Here is a 15725-nt window from a genome sequence, read left to right on the forward strand (position 1 = left end):
AGCTCGCTTTGCTGTAGAAAAGATCGTCAACTCATCTTTTATCTTCCTCCATGCACAAATTGCAAAATTTCCGGGTTTTCCATCAGGAAAACCTTCAGATCCTGCCTGTCTCAGTGCAAATCAATGCTACAAACGAACAGAAAATAACTCGCTTATCACACACAAATTCCACGATTCTGGCACGTCTCCCTCCTACTTACCCACGAACTCAATAGGACTTCCTCGTTTTGGTATTATAATTTTGATTTTACAAATTTTTGTGGAATATTTACTCGCATTCTCTTTTGGACATGCAATATATTATTTTCAGAGAGTGCATTCATAGAAAGTTTTCAGAGAGTTGAACAAGGTTAACTTTTCTTTTCAGAGAGTGCAATATATAGAAAGGTTAAGAATTCCCTCAGTTCATTTACCAGGTAATCTACAAAATACAGGTTTCAGCGGTCAGTTCACAGGCTCCACCGGAAATGGGTCAGCTTCAGCACCACATGATGTGAATAACCACAGAAATGAACACCTCAAAGCACCAACCTGATCATTGAGCAGCCATTGCAAAGACTTGACCTTGTTTAACAATCTTAGCTAATGGAATACCAGATGTACATGGGGTGATCTCAATAATTAAAATGATATCAACTGCTATAAGGAAGCCTCAACATAATAATCATCAAATAATGCAATTTGATCAACACTAAATCCATGATAAAATAGAAAAAGTTATAAATTAACTCAATGAAAACCATAACTAAGTTGACAATTTATGTCCAATCATTTCACCAGGTAGTAACAAAATACCAACATGTATAATATAGCATATAAGAAATGACCCAAAAAATCAAATTGGCCTTCAGACCCGTATAACCAAAAATAGACCTTGATACAGCTCCACAATGGAAATACCAGAGTGAAGATGAGCGAGTATTAGCTTCTGTTAGAAGAATTTCAGTTTTCCAACATGAGAAACAGAAGATTTCGCCCGAGTCAGATGGCATAACGCCTTTTCAGTTCCATCCATGCCAGAACAAGAGCTGTTGCCTGCCCCTAATGTAACAGCAAAATAAAGATATATGGTGCATAAAAAGGCCAACACTACAAGTATAGTCAATAAGAACCGGTGGCGCCTAAATATTGCTGACCAGCTTCCCAATTCATCACGGACTGGCTTCTTAAATGATGGTGATACAGGGGTAAAGGGGGTTGCTTGGGATCTCCGATGTGGAGATGATAAAATCTCAACAACCATGGTTCTAGGTTAGTGTCTCCGGCCTGCAGCAGATCAAGTCCAGTAATGAATATTAGCTTGTAATATAAACAAAGAACCTGTGTCAATTTAATATGCAAGAGGCAAGAAAAGAGAACAAATAAAACAAAATATTCATGTCGATCAAAATGAGCAAGTGTTTCAGTCGTCCATTTAAAAGAAAAAATTGTTACTCACCGAATAAACAAGGTTATTGCATGGTATGCACAAGATTATTTGTTTTGCTATTCCTCAGTAGATAAAGTAAACAATGGACATGAAAATATACACAACTTTGAAAGAGTAAATAACTGTATTCATTCAAAAAAAGATTTGACTAGAATATGACTCTCACAACATATGATAACCAAATAAATACTTAGAACACTTGTACTCACATAGAGAATGTAGCAAATTTAATGCTTGTTAGGAAAGACCTGAATTCACATTTAATATAGTAGTTCTTTTAAGATGATTTCAATTTTTTTCTCAAGAAGCTTTGCAAGGTAATAACTACTGAATCACAGAAAAATTTGCTTTGGAAGAAAGCAGACGTAGCCACCAAAGCCAGCCTTAGAATACCGCTTTTTCTTGTATCCTCTCTAGGTAACATTGTTGGTCACGGCTAACCTAACTACTTCCCACCTCTGCAATATTGATGGTCTCCCTGTGTCTGGTCCTCAGCTTGACACTTAAATAATAACAATGAGAGAGTTGCTCTGCAATCACCGAGTGAAGGCTCCTCTATGACCTTAACTACAGGAACAGTTTATATAGCTTTTCTCTTGCATTGTTTCACCAGTTGCACCAACTTTATTACTCTCTCTTTCTACCAAAGACACTGAATTCAACTTAACTGAAGAAGAGAGCAAACTCAAAGAGACAGCTCTAAAAACATCTCTAAGAGACGGATGGGAAGCAAAAAAACCTCAAATGCCAATAGAGACGGGTTGAGAACTGAAATAGTTTTTAACAATGATGTTCAATTCGTGATGAATCAAGCACGGCAATGTCAAAACAAATCATAAGACCAACCATAGTTAGATCTTGACACAATTAAAAATAGAATAAAGCCCAAAAATGATAATATGGACTGAATTAACCTAGGCGATGGATTAGCTAATGAATTTCAACCTAATTTTCACAAAAATCGAATGCAACAAATTCCTCCAGACAAGGTAAATAAAAATATTAAACATTCCAAACTGGATTTTCCTACGAATACACGCAAAGTGACACAAAACGAATCGTCTATAACGTCAGGAGAACGTAATTCAGAACCCCGTTCAAGCAACCAGAACCGTACCGCAGACAAATTCCCTCAGATCCAGCCTAAATGCAAGAAAAACGCATCGACATAGGAGCTAGAAAATAGCTACCCGTCAACAAACGACAACAGAAAATCGACTACTTTCACAAAAAAGCAGAAAAAATCGAGAGATCGAGACGAAAAGCTCACAGTAGAGAGATCCGTCGAGACGGAGCAGGAACGATACGATCTACCGAAACCCCCGCCTGGCTGGCTCGAGGACTGAGGTGCGAAAAGGGAACGGTGAAAAGCTCGACCACTGCAAACGCGTGATCCCACTCCCCGGATCCTCAGCTTTATTGCTTTCTGTGCAGAAACGGGAAGAAAGATGAACCTTCCCTCCTTCGGCCCCTCCCCAAGACTGCTTTATTGCTTGTTTTTATTCAATTCAGCTAGCAAATGCGGCCCTTTAAGCCTTGGAAGGGCCATGTGGATTGAAGAGAGAGGCGTCTCCGGGCTTGATGCGCACCCTAACGAATTATTCCTAGTGGGGTTCCTCCCTCATCCAAGGAGGCGTGGCCCACACTTTCACACGCCTACGTGCCGCCTTCTATGAGTGCCAACTGTTTTGCTTTGCGTGTGTGCCGGCCAGATCAGTCACACCAAATAATTCGTAATTCCAGGTCGCTGGTCCGAAGACGATTACTGGATTACCGCAAGCAAGAGGCAGACAGTGACATTTGTACGATTTTTTATATTTTTTATTCAATTTATTTATTTTAGTTTAAGTTTATTTATTTATTAAAATATCTCAATTTGACACTTTCTAATTTCATTTATGCTTTTTGTATGACATTTAGCTATTTTATTATTTTAATTATTCATTAAAAATAATTTTAAATTTTTTATTTAAAATGTTATTCTTTAAATCATTAATTTTTATTATTTGATTTACTCTATTGAATCATTTAAATAATTTATTTAAATCAGTTTTGTTTAGTAGTTTATTTCTTTGAACTTTTTAATATATTTAAAAATCGAGACGGAGTCATTAAAATATCTAAATTTTGTATTACCAACAAATTATCTAAATAAATACTAAAAAATCAATAAAAAATCAATTTATTTATTTAATTATAGTTTTATTATTCTTATTTTTAACCTAAAATACACACAATTTAACAGAAATATATAATTATCAATAGAATCATTAAAATTTAGAAGGATCAGATAATAAAGTGTATTGTTATTGGCCGATGGGGATCATTGGGTCATATAAGAAAATATTAATTATAGATTTTAGATATATTTTTTTTATCGATTATGCTTTTATATATTTTAAAAAAGGTCTTATTGATATTTTATTTTATTCAATACACAATATTAGTAGATTTCATGAAATAACTTGTAAAAAATTTACTAAATTTTATTTAAATAAAAATCAATAAATAAGATTTTCATATACAAATTTTTATAGATGGGTATTTTTTATATTATTGATTTTCAAAATTCCATAGTATTATGATCTTCAGTAACAAAGAAAATAAGGAAAAAGAAGAGAAGAAGATAGAGACATAAAGAACACACCGTATTAGATGCTAAAAATACCGATATTACAAGTATACACTTCACCCTAATAAGAGTGAATAAAAGACAAAAAATATAAGATAATTACATTAATGAAGAGTTGTATCATCATCTTGCCTCTTGCTTTTGTCTAGTTTTCTATGTTTACATTGCTTCACAAAGCGTCTTGATTTTCCATGGACAAAACATACTCTCTTGTTCAATTCCTTTCGAATTCTTTGGTTTGACTTATTGTAGTGCCTCTTTGGCTTCTTCATCAAGAAGTTAGTCTTCTTATTTTCTAGTAGATTAGTTTTTCCACTAATTTCGGAACCATCGCTCAAGCACTATTTTTCTATGTTGTTCCTATGCTTTTCTTTAATCTGGATTGATATTAACATTTTGTCTATTGGAAAAAATCCTCTCTTATGTTTCATTTGAACTTTAAAACTAGACCATGAGGTGGGAGTTTTTCGGTGCAAGCAGATGCTTGAATTATATCAAATACGGGAATACCCTTCATAGTGATCTTAATATCTGTATTTTGTATTTTATGTGCTTAATCAATCACTAATTTATCATATACCATATTATAGATTGAATATGAAAAACTTTTGTTATATTTCAGTTTCTTTCCCATACTTTGTCCTAGTGATTCTCATAACCTATGTCACTTTTGGCATCCAAGAAAATGTCAAACATGTTATTAATTAGTGCACTAAGAATAGACCCCCTTTAAGATAGTCGTCCTTCTCATAATTGTGTTTGGTAGCCTAACCCCAGGTTTATGTTCTTCTAGGGTACTAATTGGTGGGGCATTTAGAATCACATAAAAAATCTTTAAAGTTGTAAATTGATACTCCATTCTTTTCTGCCATCTAATGAATTTTTTTCTATCAAAGGGTTCATGTTTCAGTGTTTTATTGATTGAGTTATTAGAGTATTTAATTCTACTTTTCCAGAAGCCAATTTCTTTCGAAATTGTTGGTAACTCAAAGAATTCAATATTCAATTTAAACCTACTAAAATTAAATTAGTACCAATGTGTACCTCTTCGTCGATCTATGTCTTCACATTTTATAAAAATATAATTAATTAAATAAACCCTATATTCATTGTCCATACTAGTTCTTGTCATATATGGTAAATAAACACTTCCTTCTCACACAGGACTTGATTGACAAGACTAGGACAATCTGGTTAGGAATAAGAATTTATTGCATCGACTAAAAGCTTCTTCACGTCTTCCTCTTGTCAGTGACTATGAAGACTTGACATTCTGTAATTTCAATCAGGTAATTTTATATGAATTGTAAAATTGCATAGTTCAATTGTTTAGCAGGATTGGTCATCTTTGTGATTCATGATTACTGATAGAAAGATTCTGACTTGATTTTGTTTGTAAGATCTTTTAAACTCCACTATTATGGAAGTGTCACTACTACTATGGAGTACGATATTCATTTCTTTGTTCATATGATGCAACATTCTATTATATGCAGCTCAACAAAATTTAAGCAACATGGATTTTTATGAACTTCATATTTGAACATCTAAAACTTAATCACATTATCTAGTGTGAAGTCTTGGGTTCAAGTCTTTCTAAGGTATGAGGTACAACATTCAGTATACATATACGTGTCTGTGTATGTACATAAAATAATTGTTTCATTGTTGTGTTTTCCAAATTGTGCTACAAGTTTGGACTATTTGCCAGTAAGCAACCAAAATTGAGTTTCAGGTACGGTGTCTTGAATGGGCATATACTGCAACGTGGTTGCAATAGTAGGCAGAGTGTTGCCTTCACATTACATAGTGAACTTTAGAGTTTTGCTACATTCTATATGCAATTATTTTTTAATCTTTTTTCCTCATAAAATAATAATTCAAATAGAGTAGCCAATAAAATTAAAATAACATTTTTCTTTCTTTGTTACATTGGTGTACGATTCGTTTGTCTTGAACGCTAGATTTCTGTATTTCAAACTTTTTTAAAATTTTAAAATTTTTCAGCTTGGAGACTGACTAAGTTGTTAGTCGATATTCATGAGCTGTCCTAGTGAAGTTATTAACATTTCCCCAGGTTCAACTATTAGGTGGAGATTTTCGTACTCTCTTGTCTGAGCCCTATTTTGTGTGAGTCTAAAATCTAGTTTATTTTGCATTTTTTCCCGAAATAACTTGGATTGTGGTGAAAGATGAAAAGACATAGAGAACTTTGAAATGGAGCCAACTTTGATGAGATAGAAACCATTGTCATCAAAGGTGAAGAAGAAAAAGAATTGTATGCCTCTTCTTGGTCAATTAGAGTCATAAAGTATATAATAAAGGTAGAAGTGAGACTTGTCTATTTATAAAAAATCTTGGAAGGTAGAAGCAAGACTTCTCCTTATCTTCTCTTGAACTGTTCTTATGGATCAAGTTAATATTTTGTTCAATGTCACCATTTCAACCTGGAAAAATTAATCAAAAACCGTAGATTGATATAATATAATTATTGTTGTTCATATTTGCAAGTCATTGATGAATGGACCAGTCAGGTTAGGTAAAAAACAGGTGAGTGTTATGTTCAAGCAAATAGAAAATACTTTGAAATTTGATGAGTTTAAACTTTGTGATATATCTTGCATCTTGCATGGGATGAGATTCCCGCTTCAGTTGAAGACATTAATCAACTGCTCTTTTCGGCAATAGTTATGGATTGAAAAGAAGAAAAAGGAAGTGAAACTGAATTGAACTGAATTATGGAACATAAATGCAAGGGTTCCCTGTGTCAGGAAATAGAGCAAGATTGTCAAGGGGAATAGGAGTTGGATCCCCTGTGACATCACCTCCCCCATTAGCAAATAGGAGGTTTTAACATGTAAATAAGTTAATGACAGTACTTGTGCTAGGCAGGAATACGAATGGCTCTTGAGAAAGCTTGTCTGCCTTTTTTTGGGCTGGTGCTTCAACTCGGCCTGCCCAATAAACTGGAAGCATTGGGAAATACTGTCCTTTCTTTCGTTAATTTGGAACCCTATGAAAGGAAAGAAAATAAGAATATGATTATTGTTATTTTAAAAATAGTTCGTACAAATGAGATAATGATCAATTTCCAGATGGGATCAAGGTCAAACTCAAACTCAAGAGGGATACCCGAGTGTTTCAAGGTTTCAAGGATTAGAAGCAAATTCAAATCTACTAAAACAAAATCATAATGCACCATGAAACTTAGCTATACTGTGAGCTTCTAAAAGCTTTATTTAAAAACTAGAAAGCATAAATATCTTTTATAGGGGGTCTACATAGGGTTACGTCACGTATGAAACCAACTTAAGAGTATAGCGCTTGTACAAGACCTCGTGCCTATCTAATTTAGATAGGACACAACATGGCTACTACAACTTGTACAACATATGATCACATACTAAGGATGCTTAAATTTCAATACAAAGCATTGGATATGTTTTGTTATTGGAATGAAATGGTAAAATATGATGTCACTTTCTCTACTATTATATCAATAATCTCAATATCCAAACAACTGTCCTACAATTTATCTAGTAGGAAAAAATAAAATAAAATAAAATTCGTTAATGTGAGGCCTTTTTTACCCCCCACGCTTTTCGACCTTATTTCCAGTGATTTCTCAAATAACGAATTTTCACCTATCTACACACACTGACGCTCTACTCCCTCTTCCTCAGCCGTCCAATTCCTCCGCAAAGATGGGCGGCGCAAACGAGTTCAGATCACCGAACAGCACGTCCTCCCCGTCAGCGTAGCTCCCACAATCGTCACACTCGAAGTAAGTCTGAATATCATCCGGGAAGCTGCACCGCGGCCGGTTATCTGAATCGGAAGACGCGTTCTCGCATTCCGGTGACGGCGTCGGAGGGAAATCCACTGCCGAAGTCCGTTCCAACATCTCCTTGAACTTGGAAGATTGTAGCAGGAGGCCCAGGGCAGATGAGGCAGCGGTCGTCGGACCCATCCGAGTTTCACTCGCTCCTGACTCGTTGCTCTGGTATTGATGCAGAGAATTGATCCGGAAGGCAGGGTCTGGGTTTGGGCTTTGATACAGGTGCGGGTTCGTCGAGTCTGAACCAGGGATTAAGTTGTTATGGTTCGGGCGGAGCCATTTGATGTAACGGCTGAGGTCGAAGTTAGTGACGGCGTTGAGTCCCCGATACTCGATTGCTGCCATGTCGTATGCCGTTGCCGCTTCTTCTTGGGTAGCTGCATCCACAGAAACTGTAATTCGTTAGTGTGGTAAGACTTTTTTGCCCTAAAATACATTTTTGGGTTTAAAAAATATTAAAATGATTTTATATTGGCAATTAAAAACCGTTGGGAGTTGGTAGGATATATTTTTTGGCAGTTGGCAGTTGGCAGTTGCTTATGACCATGCAATTTATCCACATTAAATTGGTAAAATATAAAAATATAAAATAAAAATAAATACATTATCGGGAGTTTTTAATAAAATTATAATTAACAGTTTTAAGAAATATCTTGATCAATCACATGGGCCCAATGTAAATGGGCCGTCATCTTTCCGTCTCTAAATCTCCACTTGGATAATAATATTTCTTTTCTAATTTATATTATTTAGAAAATAAATTAAACTGCCTAACTTTGCTTAAGCATTTTTTTAGTGATTTAATTATTCGCGAGGTATAGGGCACGTGCGAACGGCACTTTTTAGAAAGTGGCCTATCCGTTCAGTCAACATCGAAAAAACAGATATAGCATTTAAAATTAATTAAAAGATTAACAATAAATAAGAAGGAATTAAGGAGAAAAGCGGAATTACCGTATGTTCCCAGATACAGGTATTTATTCCCAAATACTCTTCCAATACGAGCTTCCCATCTTCCATTATGATGATGTCTGCGTGTAATATAATGATCATGTTCTTACTGATTCTGAAATAAGAAACGAGCAAAGCGGGAAGAAATTTCTCTGGCTTCGAAACAGGGATACGGTAACAAACCTTGCGACGCCTCTGTACTTGGAAACTCCACGAGAGAAACCGCTGCTCTTCCTGGAATTTCAGGAACAAGTTCAGAGACTACTTTTGTATTCGATTTTTTTTTTTTTTTTTTTGTGTTTTGCTCAGATGTTCGGGTTTATTTACCTTCTCAGAGATCCAATATATTCTTCCTTCGACTGCCCCTCCATCTCTTTCAGCTCTTCCAGGTACGTGGATAGCTGCGATTGAAGAAGCACAGAGGAAAAGTTTTTTTTCTCAAGTTAATGTCTGAATGCAGCTTTTGGGACGATAAGGGAAGAGGGAGTTAAACTAAATCAAAGCAAAAATGGCTGCAACAATGGTTACCGGGAAGTTGAGAATAGTTTCTTGACCCCAGTACTTCAATGCTGCCAAGTCATAGGCATGTGCTGCTGCTGCTTCGTCGTCATAAGCACCTGTCAAAAAGTGGGGGAAAGAAATTTCACGATAAGATCAAAGAAGAAATTAATTTTAAACTTTGCTGAAACAAGTGCAAGATCCGACACGGAAAATATTCCCCTTGAGAACCCCACAAGAAGTCCAGATTCTTTCTGGGTTTTCCTCATAGAAAACTGGTTGTTTATCAGAAAGGTGCAGATTCACCCGAGAACCGAGAAATTTTTGTTTAAAGGAATCTAACGATTTCGTGAACTCACCAAGGTACACTGCATTGCGTTTAGATTTTGGTCCACCATGATGGAGCGGAACGGGCACCCAGAAAAACGAAAAGTCAGAAACGTTGTTCAACGAGTTAGAGACATATTGGATTAACCAAAACTTCAAGAATCGAAAACCTTGTCTTCCTTTCTTGTTCTGGGACTCGTTCCAGCAATTCTTGTCCCAAAGATGAGCTTCGTACCTTCCCGTCCATCGATGTCTGCACAAAATCCACGACCCAGAAGTACAAAACATTCCTCTGTTAAGCATAGTTAAGACAGAAAATTAAACAGAATGCGGAGAGAGCAGCAGCACCATGAGAAGCCGGCCGACTGTCACTTACCTCGTCACTCCCCGGAAGATAGAACTTCGTCGCGGAGGAGACTCCCTGGGGACGCTTTTTCGCGTTCTCTTCACCTTGGTAGTCGTGCTAATGCAGCTGATTCCCGTATTCCCGTTGCTTCTCTGGTTCTGCTGTGAAAGCTTCGTCATTGACGTTCCGTGAACGAGACACCCAGAGGAAAGAAAAAAAAAACGAAAAAAACTAATGGGAGATAAAAAAAAAGAGACGACGAAGAAAAAGAAGAAGAACAGTAAAGTGCGACCAGGTCGCCGAATGGAGGGTCCTTAAAAGATAACCGAAATCAAAGGGACGGCAACGTTTGGTTTTGGAAGAGAGCGAGTGGCGAATTACAGAGTGACCGGCGATGGACAGAAGGATTAATTTTGCAGGCCGTCTCCGCGCGGATTCTCTGTCGTCTTCTATTGCGCTTTTTTGGCCTCTTTCGTTTAGTTAATTTGTACTCGCTCCCCTGCGAGCTACAGTAATCCATGTTCCCTACTGAAGTGAGCCTTTTCCAATGGGGACGACAGATTCCGTTGGTCCGCGGGATGAAGATTCCTTTTCCGTAGTGTACTTGCGCCGGGTTCTGCTGTGGTTCCACTCCTCGTCAAAGACTCTCAATCAGCCGGTTTGGAGATTAAATGTGCTGTTCTACGAGCCTGACCGATTTGGTTTTACATGCAAGTTAAATGCTATCCAACCGGGCTTTAACACTTGGAAGTGAACCGGCTCAACTAGTTTTTTAATTTAATTTAATTTAATTTTTTTATAAATCTCTTGGTACCTTGTTTTAGTCCCTAGAAAGGTATTTTTACTGTAAATCCATTTTCCGCACTTCCTAAAAAAAGGTACTAACGGCCTAAGTAAAATCCATTTGGATCAGGATTGGTTCAAGGTAAAGAACCCCAAATGGTCCGGTTTGCCACGTTATTAATTTTATGAACCGGCTCAAAGGTAACTTTTAACCAGATATTTTTCAATACAAGGAGAAGATTTAATGAAAGGGACCAACTTCCCATCTGTTTGCTCAAATTAATTAAGCTTCAAATCAATGAAAGAGTTTGATTTAAAAACGAGCAACGAAACCCCTTCACACGGAGAGGAAAAAAAGGGTTCCTTTCGCTTGAAGAAGAAGGCTTGAAACTGGTTTTGGATCCAGAACTTCCGGTCCTAATTTTAAAGAAGGAGGAAGAGAGACAATGGGGAAGCGTCACATTGAATAAACTGTTTCTCACGATGAAACAGAGATGATTGGGTTATCAAGAACCTAGCTTGAAACCTGTAAACTTGCATCACTGGTTCATTGATATTTCCGAAGGGAAAAATCGACTGCGGTAGCTGAAATTGTCTTCCGTATTCAATTTCTGGGACACAATCTGGTCTTAGTTGTCATATTACGAACACAACAAATCCGAAATAACTCGTTGTTGGTTGGCCTAACTCGGAGGTGGGAGTCCAACGGAAAGTCGATAAAATCCCTCCATTAAAGCAAGCCGAATTGGTCGATGCAACCAACCCTTGCTTGGACATGAAAACAGCTGATTTACGATTCTTCTCTGCAGATATAACCCATTAATTAGTCACAGCTGCTGCCTGTAATTCACCTCCCAACCGCCGCCTGATTAATTTGCAGGTTTCTAGCTTGTTAACTCGTGACGGCACAACAATCCAACACAGCTTGATACGGGCCTTGGAAACGAAAATGGGCCGTTCTGCTACGATGGATCGGTGGTCTCAAAGATACATGACAAGAAGTACTATGTTTAATGAGCCATTTAATGATTTTGACATATGAGCCTTGAGGGTGTTGGCAATGAAAAACGTGGAGTCATATGCCCCATGGAACGTTACCTAAATAAGATCAAATAAAGAATTGCTGCTACAAATTTCTATCAAATATTAAATAACATAGTACTAACCTATACTAACATATAAATTTGATGGATGGTCAAATTTGAAACTCCCAACGGTCAAATTGTGGAGGTCTAATCAAATAGTTTGTTAATTGTTAAAATCAAAAACTTCAATCAAAATCCTGATCAATTATTGAAATCGAAGCTCGATCAACGCTTAATCATTCCAAGTTACTACCACTATTAAATTTAAGGAAAATATTATTTAATTCCAGTTAAGCGTTATGTTTTCGTAAAAGAGTGTCACGAGCAGAGAAATATATTAAGGGAAAAAAAAAACTAATGAACAAAGAAGAAGCTTTAAGGAATTCTAGTATCCCGATGGTGGTGGTGAGAACTGGAGCAAGTTCTTAGCAAGTCAACGAGTTGAGGAGGCAACAACAAAAGGGGAGCTCTGGGTAGAATGCAAGTCACAAAAGGGGAGCAACAAAAAGAAAATTGGGATTGCACCATGCAATCCTATTTTTATGGACAAAGAGAAGACTTGTTAGAGCGATGTTTGTGATTTCAGAAGTTGCAAATTTTTGTTACTTGAATCACATTTTGATTTGTTCGATGAAATATTTATCTCAAGCCTTAGAATTTACAATTCGTGTTATAGTTTTAATACAAGCCCATGAAGTGTGACTAAAAAAGTCATTTCTGTTAAGAGACCAACGTGTGTAGGGCTGGCATGGTTAGTAAATATGAAGAAATTTCATAGAGTTGGCATAGAAGTGTAATTATGCAAGTGTGTATGTCTTTTTCCTTTTGAAACATGTCGCCCTAAGGGTATTATAGTTATTGTAAATACCTTCACACAATTACAAATATAACCTCAAAGCATGGGGTAGAGCATTCAAGCATCTTCCTCTTGGATCAAATTTGTCTATAAACCTTTCTCTCATTTCCTCTTCTTTCTCTCCATTGGTTTTTTCTCACCCATCTCCTAAGAGCTAGAATTCCCTTTCTCTCTCCTTCTCTTAAGATCTTTTATGCTTATGTGTTTGCCCTAGAAATCAACATAGCATCATAGTCACGTTAAGATATGAGATGGAAAAGGAGAGGAAGATGGAGAAGAAAGGAGGAAGAAGACGAAGAAGAAGAAGAAGAAGAAGAAGAAGAAGAAGAAGAAGAAGAAGAAAAAGGAAAAAAGAGAAGTTTTTCATTTTTCCTTAAATCTTCTTTCCCAATTCTTATTTTTCATTGAATGTTTCACTCTCTTTCCGTATTTTTCATATATCAAATTATATACCTTTGGAAAGATATTTGAGTCTAATTTTTAATTAAAAAAGAATAATTAAAATCAAACTTTTATAGAAGGAGAAATCGACATCTGAAGCAACAAAGCTCAAGCAACAGAAAAGTTTTGGGTAGTAGCAGAAAACCTCAACTTCCTGAACGGTTTGTACCAATACTACTAAGGATTTATATTAAAAATATATCTCAAAAGAAATATATTTGAGTCTACTTTATATCCCAATAAATCGTTTCTCAATCTGATCTTTCTAAAGAGATATATCCACATTGGAATAATCAAAGGTCATGTTGGTATTCTGTTGCATGCGAAGATTCGAATTTAGGCCGAATTTTTTGCTTCATTTTTTTAGTTTCTAATGTTGGATAAATTTCTTATTTGTTTTCAAAATCTTGTCAAAATTTTACCAACTTGAGTATTTTTTTCTTTCTTAAAAGTTTCTTTTGCTTGATCTCATGTTACATTAGTTTCCTTAAGAGAAGTCTTTCCCATTATGAGTTTAGTTTCTTTTTTTACAGTCTTAAAATTTTGAATTGGAAAGTCTTGTTTCCTAATTCTATATTCTAAATATTAGTGTCCTAAATCTCCCTTATTCCAAAAATTATCTTTTGAATATTTTGTTTCCAAATTGGTCAAATTGTGGTAAAAAGTAGTTGCCTTATATGAAAAGTTTATGTTTAGAAAGTTTTTATTTTGATGTTCCATCCCAAAACTTTCTTATTGGAAAACTTTTTTTGAGTTTCTTCAATTATCATGTTAATAGAGGAATTATTTTTTCATCTCCCTCTTGAGTCAAACCTGGTCACTTTTTATCTATCTATTAGTCTAAAAGCACGTCTTTCTTACTTGGAAGTATGAAGAACTGTATTGTGCGCCTCATTCCTTTTAAAATTATGAAAGTTGCTATCTTTTTATTCGCACTTTTAAATCCTTAAAGTACTTTATTCAATTTATTTTTGTTTTCATCACTTCAGAGCCATGCCTAGACCCACAACCTAAAAAGTAGAGGAGTGTGCCCAACATCCAGTTTAAGTCAAGTCTTTTTATTCTTCACCCAATAGGTGTTTTTTGTATGAACTACCCTTAAAAAGGGAGTAGTCTCTTTTGTTGTGCCCTAAAGTTGGGTTATTTTTCTACCATTGAAATTGAGTGGAGTGTGTTTCATACTATGACCGTTTTAATTGGTATATGGAGTTTTATCGTATGGCTATGAGTGATTTTTCTTCTCTCACAATTATATTATACAAGTCGGTTCTCTTAGTAAAGAACAAATAGATCCCTAGCTTGAGGGGGAGAAGTCGAAAAAGAAGTACAAAAAAGAGGTAACCAACGATTAAGAATTCCACATGTTGTGGGAATCAAGTTTTGTGTTGCTAGAATATCCAAGTGAGGGGGAGACAAGATGAGTACAAGATAAAGAGTACAAACAAGATGTGAATAAGAAGAAGATGAATCAAATCAAGGCAATCAAAATTGTTTTTTTCAAGCACACATGGTTCTTGACCAAAATAATTTGCAAATAAAGTTACAAACATCAACTTGAGGAGGGGGAGTGTCAAGAGACCCACGTGTGTAGGGGTGACATGACTAGTAAATATAGACAACTTTCATAGAGTTGGCATAAAGTTATAATTATGCTAGTTGTTGTATGTCTTCTTATGTCTTTTTTATTTTGAAGTATGTAGCCCTAAGGGCATTGTAATCATTGTAAACATCTTCACGTAATTACAAATAAAACCTCAAGGCATGGGGTAGAGCATTCAAACCTCTTCATCTTTTGCTACAATTTATCCATACACCTCTCTCTCCTTTCCTCTTATTTCTTTCCCTTGGTTTCTTCTTTCCTCTCTTCTTCCCTTAAGATTTCTTGTGTTTATGTGTTGGCCCTAGAAATCAATAGTTACTTCAAAGTATAATTTAGGTTGGAATTTAGTAGAGGCAATCTAAATCGGTTTTGATTTTTTTTAATTTTAATTTATATGGAAAAATTATAATTATCCTTCAATCACCATAAGCAGGCTCACTCTCTTTACTCATTTCAAATCAAAGGTGTAATCACTCTGTGTAAAATCATTCAACCTTGTTGTAACAAAAAACAAAAAAAGAGAAATGTGCTTGGAGACTTATTCATCTAGTCAAATAACATGGAAATTTGATTACCAAAGTTAAAACCTTGATCCACAATTTGGATCATGGACATCAATCATCGACTAAGATCGAAAGAATTTGATCACCAATTGAAAAATGGTCAAAGTTGAAGCTCCCAATTGTCAAAGCGTGAAGGTTTAGTCAAACAATTCGTCAATTGTCAAAATCAAAATTTCGATCAATATTTGGCTTGATTATCGAGATCAAAGCCAATTATATTGGGTCATTATCACTATTAAATTAAAAGAAAATATCACTTAGATGATACCTAAGTGCCACATAAACAAATGAACAAACACATGTTATCGACAAATAGTACCACTTAAACAAAAAAGGTGAACATTAATGACATTGTCGTAGGGGAGTTTCGTATGAA

General features: G+C 35.7%; 2 protein-coding genes across 2 annotated transcripts; both read right to left on the reverse strand.

Annotated features, from left to right (window-relative positions):
- Positions 1–700: 700 nt before the first annotated feature.
- On the reverse strand, positions 701–2937 carry LOC137945642 (uncharacterized). Its single transcript, XM_068791600.1, has 2 exons — positions 2700–2937; positions 701–1266 (listed from the first exon to the last, which is right to left on the reverse strand). The coding sequence occupies exon 2, from the start codon at positions 1241–1243 to the stop codon at positions 932–934; it is 312 nt and encodes a 103-aa protein (XP_068647701.1). The 5' UTR covers positions 1244–1266; positions 2700–2937; the 3' UTR covers positions 701–931.
- Positions 2938–7530: 4593 nt separating this feature from the next.
- On the reverse strand, positions 7531–10457 carry LOC137947040 (AP2-like ethylene-responsive transcription factor At1g16060). The gene is made up of 7 exons (XM_068793333.1): positions 10052–10457; positions 9708–9928; positions 9379–9467; positions 9178–9251; positions 9034–9084; positions 8854–8930; positions 7531–8276 (listed from the first exon to the last, which is right to left on the reverse strand). Exons 1-7 carry the CDS (start codon positions 10198–10200, stop codon positions 7741–7743), a joined length of 1197 nt encoding a protein of 398 aa, XP_068649434.1. The 5' UTR covers positions 10201–10457; the 3' UTR covers positions 7531–7740.
- Between the last annotated feature and the right edge of the window lie 5268 nt (positions 10458–15725).

The sequence above is a fragment of the Aristolochia californica genome, unplaced genomic scaffold (genome assembly GCF_029961685.1).
Source record: "Aristolochia californica isolate CCGP_79_NKW_82.1479 unplaced genomic scaffold, dmAriCali1.0.hap1 SCAF_12, whole genome shotgun sequence".
In the NCBI taxonomy this organism is placed as follows: domain Eukaryota; kingdom Viridiplantae; phylum Streptophyta; class Magnoliopsida; order Piperales; family Aristolochiaceae; genus Aristolochia; species Aristolochia californica.

Coding starts and splice junctions, on each gene's coding strand:
- LOC137945642 (XM_068791600.1), bottom strand. CDS start 1,243: ATGGTTGTTGAGATTTTATCATCTCCACATCGGAGATCCCAAGCAACC.
- LOC137947040 (XM_068793333.1), bottom strand. CDS start 10,200: ATGACGAAGCTTTCACAGCAGAACCAGAGAAGCAACGGGAATACGGGA. Junction 9,468..9,707: donor ACGCAATGCAGTGTACCTTG/GTGAGTTCACGA, acceptor ACTTTTTGACAG/GTGCTTATGACGACGAAGCA. Junction 8,931..9,033: donor AAGTACAGAGGCGTCGCAAG/GTTTGTTACCGT, acceptor TATTACACGCAG/ACATCATCATAATGGAAGAT.